The sequence below is a fragment of the Bison bison genome, unplaced genomic scaffold (assembly GCF_000754665.1).
Source record: "Bison bison bison isolate TAMUID 2011002044 unplaced genomic scaffold, Bison_UMD1.0 scf7180017864325, whole genome shotgun sequence".
NCBI lineage: Eukaryota > Metazoa > Chordata > Mammalia > Artiodactyla > Bovidae > Bison > Bison bison.
In genome coordinates this window covers 5,869,592-5,882,730 of record NW_011494897.1, presented here as the reverse complement: position 1 = coordinate 5,882,730, position 13,139 = coordinate 5,869,592, and the positions used below count along the sequence as shown (strand labels likewise).

The window sequence follows — 13,139 nt, the reverse complement described above, 5'->3', positions numbered from 1 at the left end:
CTGACATGAGTTTGAGGGTGGGGAGAGGTTACAAACACTTGTAAGAGTATGTATTTCAACCCAGCCTCAAATATTTAAGTGAATGTCTATGAGAAACAATGAGCTATTGGAAAAAAGCTTTACTCTTTCAGAGTGCAGAATATGAGGTCAGATGGATGTGGAATTGTAAATAACTTTTCCACTTAATGAGACCTCATTTCCCCTAACAAAACAATACTGGTCCTTCCATCATAGAAATAGTGTGTATATTAAATGGGATTTTTTTGGGTAACACTCAATTCCAGGGTTTGACAAACATATACATTCAGCAAATATTATCCATTCCATCATTGCAATTTTTACTAGGCAGTTTTCAATGAAAGTGAGGTTTTCCTAAAATTTAAATAATGACCTATCAAAATCCTTTTTTCTCCCCAGATGTGGGTAGCATTGTGGTCCATATTTCCTCTGACAATATTCTTTCCTGGTGGTTTATTAAGGGAAAGGCTCTTATTCTGTGGTCTTTCTGTGAAAAACATGTTAATCAGGAGAAGCCATCTCACCAAACTCAGGGACATGTGTCATAATCAGATTTCAACTTTGAGGCACTGATTTTTAATGGAGTATCAGCCATCTAATTCCAATTGCATTGGTGGGGTCTTGCATGCAATTCTGGTTTATGAGCTCATTTCTTAACAAATATGATATGCTTCTTAATGAAACAAGATACTTTGCTTTACTTTCTAATGGTCTATTTGAGTTATAAAAGCAAACCCAAAGTAAATACCAGAGGGAAGCATGAGGAATTGTCTTATTAACACAAAACATGTCATGTGAAGCTGTTTTCATTATAAATTAGCCTTTATGTTATTCCAAAGCTGCAGAGTCCTCAATAAACCCTCTCTGCCTCTAGTTCTCAAGGACAAGGGTGGGTCACTGGCTGGGAATGCCTTGACACTGTTCCCTGCTTTTCTCGGCCTGGTCTCTGATTAAGTGCCTGCTGCCGAATGTTATGAGGTCATCCAGTGCTGAAAAAACGAACCAGGAAAACATATTCAGCACTCTATTTATGAGAGTGGGTATGTGTACATTCATATATGTACACACACTCCAAATAATTTTAAATTAAAGCATTTTTAAAATACTTAATGGAGGTTAAGCAGCATTTTTAACCTCTGTTCGAGTTATTGAATGGCATATTAAAACCAATGTGGCTCTAATGTACCTTCTAATGTGCACTGCTGCTTTAACAAATTGCCTATAAATTTTCGTTGAATTAAGCCTATTCCTTGTACATTCCTAGTAAGGTTAGGTTAATAATACATGAGGTTCCATTATATGCACCTTCCTTAATAATGTTTTTTAAGAAAGTAGGACAAGAGTCTATGTGTACTGGTCTAGGATGGTCACTAACATTTACAATCACAGATGGAAAAGGCGGGCTGGATTCTTGGGCTACTGGTTCACCCCTCTACGCCATCCTGCTCCCTCCATAACCCGAGGCTCACGCACACACATCAGCGCAGTTGTCTCCCCCATAGAATATGATCTAGATTTCTCAGATGTCTTTAAAGAAGTAGAGAGAAAGTTTTCTGATCGCAGCAGTGCATTTTAATGTGCCCACTGCAGGGCTGACAACTGTGAGGCATCTGTTTATAATGAAGATACTTCAGGCTCTGGGTTTCTATTTTCAATGTAAATTTCACGGGAAGAGATGATAAAACCCAGAAAACAAAATTCAGAGTAGTTTCTGAAGCTAGAAGAATATAAAACAGAAAAAAAAAAAAGAGGTCCACAAACACAGTTTGATTTTTCCATAGGCTACACATAAGTGTACAAACTATCTTACATTATCCAAAACATGCATTAACTCATTAAGCTACCATTTTCTTTCTTCCCTTGCAAGGTAGAAAGCCATATTCTCCCTATGTGTAGCTGAAGAAGCACTCCGTGGTTTGCAATAATCTCGTGCTAATAAGAGCTGAGCATTGAGGTAGTTTTTCAATGCAGTTACTCACTAGTTCAGGAACTATATATGGACCCCCCGCTATGGAGGTGTGTTCCAAGCCCGGGTATAGACCACTGAACAATCTGTGGAAAGCAGTGAGACTCGTAGGCTGGACAGGAATAAACCGTCTTCTGAAAACGAGTTCATGGGCGTCACAGATCATAGGGGCCATTAGAGTCCATCAACTCCGCTGTTGCCTTACAATCATGGAAAGCCAGTGCATGGTGGCGTGATGCGATCTGACTGAAGCTTGAACAGCATCACTTTGGCTGTATGTTGGGGAGTGACTGGAGAAGGATAAAGAGGAGAAACAGGGACTTCAGGCAGCTACTAGGATAGTCCAGGAGGAAAAGGACCATGGCATGGACCCAGATGGATAACTGAGTGTGGTAAGAAGTGGTAAGATACTGGATATATCCAAAGGTGAAACAAACAAGACTGATTTTGAAAGAAGAGATAAGAGTTGTGGGAAAAACCACCAAGGATGGCTGCAAGGATTTTGATTTGAACAGATTACAACCCAGAAAATACTGTGGTAACATTTTCAGTTAAGCATGATTATTGAACCATTTTCCTTCTAAAGTCCAAAAAATTAAATAAAAGGAAATAAAAAAGAACAGAAGAGGAAATGGCAGTCAAGGACAGATATCTACAAGTAAAAGCCAAGCACCTAAGGTAGACAGGCCAATAATAAGCTACTTGATGCAAGTTTGTATAACTCTGGGGGGAAAAAGGTAAAATTGAAGGCTTCAGAGAGTTCTGAAGGCAGGTGTGACTTTCCCCAAACGGAAGGTTCTCCATATAATGTTTCGAGAGAAGACAGTGAGTTTTCTCTTTAGAGGTTAAACCAGAGAGGGTTTGTACTCAACAGGTACAGGGATGAACTGCTATCCTGACCATGGGGATGATATGAACTGGTGTCTGTGATGGTTAATTTTATGGTCCACTTGGAGAGATTTGATGTCCATTTGCTCAGTCAAACACTGGTCTAGATTTGTCTATGAAGGTGTTTTTATTGATTTTCCCAGACATAAAAACATTAATCTACAGAAAAAAGGTCCCAGTGAACTCCCAGAAAAATTATTTAACAAAAAGCATCTCATCATGAAATGAAGGATATAGAAAGAGTAAAACTTCTGGAATGTTAAAAAAAAAAAAGAAAAGAAAAACAAGAAAGAAGGAAGAATCAGGTTGGTACTGCTAGAAGATAATGGTGAAATAAATTTGTTGAGTGAAAATGATTCCATACAATGGTAAATTTTCAAATAGCTCCATGTATAGAATTGAGATAATTTCAGATGTTCAAAATTCCTTAAAAAAATAAATAACAAACCACTTTCCTCCCTGTACTCTTACTCAGAAGCTACTGAAGCATTTATTCTATCAAATACGCAAATAAACCAAGAAAAAAAAGAAAACATAGGCTTCAGGGCACCAGGTATCCAATATAGGAGACATGTGAAGGAAATCTTCAGTAAGCTGCAAAACTTCTAGGATAGAGCTGTGCAACAGGACTACAGGTAGACAGGCTGAAATCAAAACAATAGGTCAGGAGTTCAGACCCTCCCATGGAATGATATATTCAGTGGGGAAAAAATACACAAACACATATACACACACATACATCTTCTATTGGTTCTGTTTCTCTGGAGAACCCTACATAATACAGATGCTCTTGGTAAAAGTCCTGATTATTTCTCATTTCAATTAATCAAACCACTTACTGGGTGCATGCAATATACAATATATTAGTATTATGGCTTCCCTGGTGGCTCAGATGGTAAACAATCCACCTGCAATGCAGAAGACCTGGGTTTGATACCTGGGTTGGGAAGATTCCCTGGTGGAGGGCATGGCAACCCACTTCAGTATTCTTGCCTGGTGGGCTACAGTCCATGGGGTCACGAAGAGTCGGATATGACTGAGTGACTAAGCACATACAGCACGATATTATGTTGTTGTGTATGGCTATGTAAGGCTATGTAAGTTGAATAATTTCCCTGGTGGCTCAGACGGTAAAGCATCTGCCTACAATGCAGGAGACCTGGGTTCGATCCCTGGGTTGGGAAGATCTCCTGGAGAAGGAAATGGCAACCCACTCCAGTATTCTTTCCTGGAGAATCTTCATGGACAGAGGAGCCTGGCAGGCCACATTCCATGGGGTTGCAAAGCGTCAAACACGACTGAGCGACTTCAATGTCAATGTCAAGTTGAATAATATAACCTTTACTCTCAAGATGTTGAACTCAAACAAGGGAAATAAGACAACTGTACAAGTAAACAAAATACAAGGTTACTTTAAATATGATAATGATTTTCATTAATAGTGATGATCCTCATTCTGTATCCTCCTTAAAAGAGAGAACAGCTTGCCATATACCTTTGCAGAAGAGTTTTGTGACATCTGTACTCAGGCAAATAGTTATTAAGAAACTATTCTCCTAAAAAACAACACTATACCAGATAAATCCCCAAAAGAAAGTGGTCAGGAGACCATGAGGATTGAGCATGATTTTCCAATACTGCAATTTAATTTTTATCAACATTTACATACAGTTTTTAACATCAAATAGAATTTAAAGACACAATGTAAAGTGGAATCTTGCTTCTCCATCCTTCTCCCAGAAATTTCCCTGCCTACAGTAGCCACCTTCAACTCCTATAGCTGTTTCTTCTGACTTTCATTTCTGTTTCTGAGTAACATACATATACTGTTACATCTCAACTTCTAACATTTATACTACTGTCTTTCCACTTTAGAAAGTGAATATTTAGCTCTTTATACCTCCTCCTCAATAATCCCATTAGTTGCTTAAATCAGTATTCACAGATTATTTTATTATGACTGTATAAATCTATTTCACAGTTATACCCTATAATATGATTGATTATATTTCTTTTCTTGAAAAATCTGCCTCTGCTTAATTTTCTAGGAATCTCTTAGACATGTCTAGGCACTAAAACTCTCCAATAGAACTTTATCCAAGGAATCTATCAGTTTCTTTTTTCCACTGAATGTATTAGTCCACAAGAGGATTTGAAGCCCTGACCCTCCTGTTGTGATTTGAGTCCATTGATCTCTAATTCTATTGCATCACTATATTCTAGGTCAGAATGAAACACTAAATAAACTTTAACAGTGGACAACAAGTCAAAAGCATATTACATTTGCTCTATTAACTTTTGCTGGCTTACTTACAAAGAAGGATATATAAATCATGGCTATTTGTGCAGAAATGGATTACATTATTTCCAGAACTGAAGTGTTAACAAATAGGAAAAAAAAAAAAACCCTTAGAATATGAAAAAATGATTGCACATTTGGAAGGATAAATCTGAAGCTGCAAGTCATAATATGCTGCAGCTGTCAGGTAGGTTATCTGCTCAACTCTCAATTATCTTTCTGTTTCCTGGGATACTTACCACCTTGCTCCTAGCTGAAGGAGTGATTCCTAGAAGCCATGCTTATTTTAGGTGATCCTGACACTGGTCACAGTGAACTGCCACAGACATGGCCACCCTAACAAAACTCAGTCAATGAGAGTCAATTAGAATCTCCTTCCTGAAACTGTAACCAAGAAGCAGCTAATGTCTCTATAGCTGGAATTAGAACCGCAAGCAAACTTGGGGGACAGCAGTGACCATACAATCACACAGAGAGGGTAAGAGAAGCAAAAGGTGCCCATCTGCAGAAAGAGACAGAGGCTGGGAATAAATGAATGAATGACTGAATCTATATCAATGGGAGCTTTCTAGTTTCTAAGTCCTGACTGCATTTGCTCCATGTCAGGTTTTATGGAACATTCAGTGATCATAAAGCCTCCACTTATGTTGAAGCTAGTTTGAATTTTTTTCTGATATTTTATCTTAAAGGAAATGAACTATTTATCAATTCTTTTCGGTCTCTTTGGGTTTATTTGTTATACTGACCAATGTCAAGGGAGAGGTTTTATCCAATTCTCCTGAGCTGAATTCCTTGTTATGCAAAATAAGACTTTAGTCTTATCCTCTCTGGGAGGCAAATCACCCTTTTAAATTTGTATTACCCTCATTTTCACAGGTTCAGATAACTCAGAGTTGATTTTGCTAGACAGGACAATGATTAGTACAGCTGTTAAACAACTGATAAATATTTACATTTATCATAACATCATGATGAATGTACTATAAAGAAAGTATATTGCTTTAATTAAATCATTAAATTATATAAAGGCAAGGAGAAAGCCATGGATAGGGTCCATTTTTCTTCCAGTTGGGAAATCTGGAAAGATGGACACAGTAGGACTAAATAGTAGCCTATTTTATTAATTTAATGGCTTTTAAAAATAATTCTAGAGAGTACTGAGTTCCCTGTGCTATAAAATAGGTCCTCATTAGGTATCTACTTTATATATAGGAGTGTGCATATGCCAATCCTGACCTCCCAATTTATCCTCCCCCTTACTCACTGAGTAACCATAGGTTTCTTTTCTACATCTGTGGGAAAAGAATCTAAAAAAGAATGGATATATTCACTTTGCTGTACAGCAGAAACTACCACCACACTGTAAATCAACTTTTTTTGTTGTTTAATCACTAAATTGTGTCAGACTCTTTCATGACCTCATAGACTGTACCCTGCCAGGCTCCTTCTTCCATGGAATTTCCCTGGCAAGAATACCAGAGTGGGCTGCACTTCTTTCTCCAAGGCATCTTCCTGATCCAGTGATCAAACCCGTGTCTCCTACATTGGCAGGCAGGTTCTTTACCACTGAGCCACCAGAAAAGCCCAAAAAATTTTTAAAAATAATAAAAATGTAAATGAAAGTGAAAGCGAAAGTCACTCATTCTTTGCGACCCTGTGGACTATCCAGTCCATGGACTTCTCCAGGCAAGAATACTGGAGTGGGTAGCCATTCCTGTCTCCAGGGGATCTTCCCAATCCAGGGATCGAACCCAGGTCTCCCACACTGCAGGCGGATTCTTTACCAGTGAGTCACAAGGGAAAATGTAAATAAAGCCTTAAATTTTTTTTAAAAAAGTAATTTTAGATGTTTCTGTATGATGCCAGGACATATAGGTCATTCAATAAAAACACTTAGCATTTATTAAGAAAGTTCATCATCTGAGTATCTAGCATTGTTCAGATAATCAACACAAGTTTCCTTTATCTGGAATATAAAATATATTCTTGCTTTTCTTAGCTTTTATTTAGTTGCTAAAAGGGGATTTAATTCAAGTTGAGAAATGAAATAAAAGTCTCAATTATTAAGTGTCTGAATGTGGCATTTATCTAAATGGTCACCCCAATATAGAAACACAAATATGTCCATAATCTTTAATAGACCAAATAGTTATATCTGTATTAGATAACAATATAAATGCGACAGTCGTATTGGAGATTATTTTTTTCAAAGTCCTAACTGAGAAGCAAAGAGGAATCACCTGATGCAGAATGAAAAGTAAGTCGTCTTGTACCGAAAATGTAACACATTTCTCTTACCTGGTTGACACTGATTACACCTTCTTCCTTGACGGTTAGGCAAACATGGGCACTGGCCACTGAGTGGGTCACAAATGGTCCCAGGTAATGTCCCCAGGGGATCACACTCACACATCTGGCAGCCCTGAAAACTGCCAACGGTCAGATGGTACCTGTGAGACTCACACTGATTGCAGTGAAGACCTGTTACTCCTAATTTGCAGGGACACTGTCCTGTCGATTTGTCACAGAGCAGAGAGCCATTTACGGTCCCAGTCCTATCACAGTTACAAGGCAGGCAGAGGAAAGAACGGTTTTGCGGCTGGTAGAAGTACCCCTCCACACACTCACTGCAGCGTCTTCCCCCAACGTTGGGCTTGCAGACGCACTGTCCTGTCCAAGCATCACAGACCGTCCCAGGCCGGGACCCCGCCACATCACAGTCACAGGCCTTACAACCGGTGGCGTCCAGTCCGTAAAAGTGTTCTCTGCAGGTGTCACATTGAAGTCCTTTGGCTTCCTTTTTGCACTCACACTGCCCAGAAAGAGGATTGCAGAGTCTGTTCACTGAGCCGTGGAGGTTACACTGGCAGGGCTCACATCCATCGTCATTAAAACTTTGGAGAAATTTAAACCCAAAATTGCAGTGATCACATCTGAGCCCTAAAGAGAAAAATATGTTCAAAAAGGTAGAGATGTGAAAATAACTCCATTCAAGTTTTCAAGATAGTCGAAGTGCAAACAATGCTGTTACAGACATTTAATACAGACACAATAAAACGTTGAGTGTTTTCTTCACAAGTAATGCCAGAGAGGGCTGATAGTATAGTCAAAATATGATGGCAATATTTAATTTGGTGCCCACGTACCACATTAATTTTTGCAATGTGCTTTATAAGATTTTATTTATTACTTAATTCAAAGAAAAATTCTTAATGCAAATGTTGCTTCTGTTACACATACTGGAACTCTTTTCCTATAACAAACATCAGAACTATTACTTTGAAATTATTTAACTATATTAAAACCATCATGCTTATTTTATCTTAACAAAGTATGTTCATTAAAAAGTTGAGAGTGAAATACATTTTCAAAGCCATACAGAAGAATTATGCATTACTGCATAAGTTATTTTCTGAGAAATCAGAATCCATTCAAAATGTTTAATAAATGTTAACCTGATAACTATTTTGTTCAAAGAGTACACATCTTACTTCTGAATATCACACATTTAAATAATTAATATAAATAAAAGTTATCCAGAGCAATTTTATTTCAATGCTTTTATACACTCCTGTATTTTATCATTTTCAATTAGTATAAATTATGCTCTCCTTGGCTCATAAAGCAATCACATTACTTGTCATATTGTGTGATTCAGAACTTACCTCTTTAAACACTAAGTAAATTCTGCTATTTGCATTATTTCTACTTAAAGGAGTATATACATATATACATTTCACAAACTGAGAAAAATGTTTTATCACCTATACTTAAATCTGACAACTTTGTTGAGTTTCAAAAAAGAGTACTACAATGCAAAGGAATAAAAAATATTCTTGAGTAGTAAATGTTGAGATGCAAAATGCTTTCTTTAGCTAGTTTTCATATATGCATGATTTAAATAACGGACTATGTGAGGCTGAATCAACTGAAACATTTCAAGCTATAACAGCATTAAACAATTAGTCTTAAAATAACAGTCGAAAACACAGTCAGGAGCCCATATGCAGAAAAGCATTTCCTAAACCAGAAGGAAATGCATAATATATAAGTATATATATGGATAAAAATTCAAGAACTCCAATGGAAGGCAAATTCTTTAACAGTGATGAATGACTCACCTAAGGCATATCATTTAATTTCAATAAGGAAAATAAAAAAGGACCACTATTGCTGCAAATTTTAAAAATAACTGTATTGTTAACAAGAATTATGACTCATTTTGAACTATTAAAATTGGTCTACATGGATTCATATCATATCAGTTTCAAAAATATGCGCAGTGCTTATTTGAATATGCCATACATATTCCTGACAGGTAATCTATTCCTAACGATACTCAGGAAGGCCTACGGGGCATCACATTCAGTGTTAACAAGTACAGGCGAGTTAGCACACTTGGCATTTAATTCACATTCTTCTCCCTTTTTATTCTAGATGAATGACCTACTTTAATAAAATTATTGGTGCTAATGTATTTTACTGGTGATAGAATCATTAGTAAGATTTAACAGTTTTGTGAAATCTAACAGTTTGCTTTCTGAAATACAGACAACATACACTTGTATTTTCTGTTGTTTTCTTAATCATACGAACAAAGTAAAATTGAATAGTTACTTGTAGTCCCATTAGGAAAAGAAACATATAGACATATCCAGTTTACATTTTTATTAAAAAATATAATGCATATGCAGAAGTAACTCTAGAGTTAATAATGTCAAACTGATGATTTCATCTTCAAAAATATGTATTTATATTTTCCTGCAGAAAACTACCAAGATCATCCAATAAAACAGGTAAATGACAGCAAGTTTGTAATAAATTCCAAGTAACGTGTGATGTTTTTCTTCCTTAAGCTCTGGAAACTATCACAGGAAAGATTTTACTGATACAGAGATGTAACCATTTGACTGTCCCTAAAGATCTCTCTTTAAATTTTGTTTTCACATCTTGAATTTAAAGTATATCTTATATCAAAGAACATAGGATTCTATATAGATTGAACATGAAAAACTTCATTCACTATCACAGATAGCACTTATACAAAAGCATGCTTCTATTTATAAGTTACTCTTTTTTTTCCTGAAAAGTTAGTTTTTGTATGCTTGAAATGCATAAGGGCAAGTTATGATAAAGATTCTGATTTAATCTTTCTTTGAACCAGAGAAATCTTGTATAATATAAAGCAGGCCCATATTCTTTTGTATTAAATTAAAATGTTTGTCTAGCTGTATTGTACAAAATGGCAAATGTATACTCATATATATAAAAGGTAAAGAATTTGCTTTAGTGTTATATCACAGAAATGAAAATGTTATTCCGAATAATATGTTCACATGTTTGTATATATGCATGTTTGCAGGCGTGTGTATTTGTGTGTCTGCCAGGCATGTTTTTATTATCATAAGGTTAGGGTCAGTATAAGAAAAACCATGGAAGACTTGGTGTCTTGAATGACAATAGAAAGGTAAAGGTCTTTTTTAAACTTCCTATACAAACCAAGACATGTTCAGTTACAATATAAGACTTACTTTATCAGGAAACTTTCCTCTTATAATATTCTCATATATCAAAATTTCAAAGTGCATTATGTACATAGTGCATTTCGGGCACTTGATAAATTTTGTCCTTATGTGGCTGTGGTTCCCCTCAAAAATGTTGGGTGTAATAAATTGCTATAATCAAATCTAATTTCTGAAAAATACCTGTGGGAGTAACAAACAAAAAAGCACGTCTTGTATAAAAAAATGATAAATAACACCAAAGGTAGCTGTTTATTATAATCAGCTTGGTGCTGAATTACAAAATTAAAATTATGTGGCCCTTTATAACTAACCCTAGCAATATACATGATCTGTGGAATTATGTTGACTTATTTTGCATTTCATAGGAACAGTTCAAAGAAATATAATAGAAAAAAATGGAAAGATTTATCACAAAGGACCCTGTAGCACAGAACATTTTGAAAAAAATCCATTTATTTTAGTCTATTAAGAAAACTAGCATGGAAATGATTTGCTTAGAACTCATTAAGTGTAAAACATTTTGAAAAGTGCTAATTCTCTAAAAGAAACATCTATGAAGTAAGTAAATTATATTTTTCTATGACTTATTAGTATGGGACCATGTGAACTATTGCATCTACGGAATAAAGAAACTTCTAAAGGATTGATTAAACTAAGCTTCAAGCTGCAGCTTGAGAGAATTATTAATTTAGTCATTTTTAGACAGTTAATTTCATCCAAATTGTTTTTTTTTTTTTCCCAGCCTGCCTTGAGCAAGGAAATTTGCTTTACTCTTCAGTGAAGAAATCAAATAGAGGATTTTATTCCAGATGGTAATAGAGATGTGACTGCAAACTTCTGCATTACATACCAATAACATTTGCTTTGCACTTGCACTGGCCTGAATTTGGGTGACAGGTAATATCTCCATCCACTGTCCCAGAGGTATTACAGTTGCACGGACTGCAGCCATCAGGATCCCACTCCTGGAGGTTGTAGAATCCGTTCTGGCACTGATTGCACTGTCTGCCAGACACATGTCTCTTACAATTACACTGGCCTCCGATCTAGAGAAGATACAACATTTTGTAGAATGATGAACGTATCTATTTTTAGATAATTTGCTCATTAGGTACAAGACAGGGAGGGCGGGGAGGAAAAAACTTTAAATGTGAAACAGACAAGAGGGTAATAAGGTATTTTTCTTCCTGACACAGAAACATGGGAGAGCTTCAGCAGGGTGAATATATAGAACTGAATGAAAATAAACCCATGGAAGTCAGTAGTATATGACTAAAAGGGAAGTGAAATTAAGCCTTCAGCACCTTATGAAAAAATCAAAATATAGTCATGGGGAGACTGAAAATAGAAATGGACCGTAGTTAAGTTAGTCTTTTACCCATAACTTTTTCATTCCTCTCCTTTACTCCTTGATCCAGACTTGTTCTGTGCATGCTGATGCTTCAACTAAGAATCTTTCTATAATATCATCCCATCAAAGTTTTAACAATGTTTAAAATAAAGTTCATAACAGCATCCATTTATGCCTACTGATAATGATCTTTACAATGTTTTTTTCGCACAACTCCATTCAGGAATATTTCAGCATATTTATGATTCATTTATATTATGATTTAACCATATCGAGTGAATTTAACTGATTTACATTCCCATCCCAAAGAAAGGCAATGCCAAAGAATGCTCAAACTACCGCACATTTGCACTCATCTCACACGCTAGTAAAGTAATGCTCAAAATTCTCCAAGCCAGGCTTCAGCAATACGTGAACTGTGAACTTCCAGATGTTCAAGCTGGTTTTAGAAAAGGCAGAGGAACCTGAGATCAAATTGCCAACATCCACTGGATCATGGAAAAAGGAAGAGAGTTCCAGAGAAACATCTGTTTCTGCTTTACTGACTATGCCAAAGTATTTGACTGTGTGGATCACAATAAACTGTGGAAAATTCTGAAAGAGGTAGGAATACCAGACCACCTGAACTGCCTCTTGAGAAACCTGTATGCAGGTCATGAAGCAACAATTAGAACTGGACATGGAACAACAGACTGGTTCCAAATAGGAAAAGGAGTACGTCAAGGCTGTATATTGTCACCCTGCTTATTTAACTTCTATGCAGAGTACATCATGAGAAATGCTGGGCTGGAAGAAGCACAAGCTGGAATCAAGATTGCCGGGAGAAATATCAGTAACCTCAGATATGCAGATGACACCACCCTAATGGCAGAAAGTGAAGAGGAACTAAAAGCCTCTTGATGAAAGTGAAAGAGGAGAATGAAAAAGTTGGCTTAAAACTCAACATTCAGAAAACGAAGATCATGGCATCTGGTCCCATCACTTAATGGGAAATAGATGGGGAAACAGTGGAAACAGTGTCAGACTTTATTTTGGGGGGCTCCAAAATCACTGCAGATGGTGATTGCAGCCATGAAATTAAAAGATGCTTAC

At 36.4% G+C, this 13,139-nt stretch overlaps 1 protein-coding gene across 1 annotated transcript in view; it reads right to left on the bottom strand.

Moving 5' to 3' along the window:
- USH2A (Usher syndrome 2A (autosomal recessive, mild)) overlaps window positions 1-13,139 on the bottom strand; it is a 939,168-nt gene that overhangs the window by 740,947 nt on the left and 185,082 nt on the right. Inside the window, exons 11-12 of the mRNA XM_010853294.1 lie at window positions 11,547-11,742; window positions 7,470-8,111 (exon numbers count right to left, since the gene is read on the bottom strand). Of these exons, the coding sequence (XP_010851596.1) occupies window positions 7,470-8,111; window positions 11,547-11,742 (838 nt within the window). The remainder of the gene's footprint in view (window positions 1-7,469; window positions 8,112-11,546; window positions 11,743-13,139) is intronic.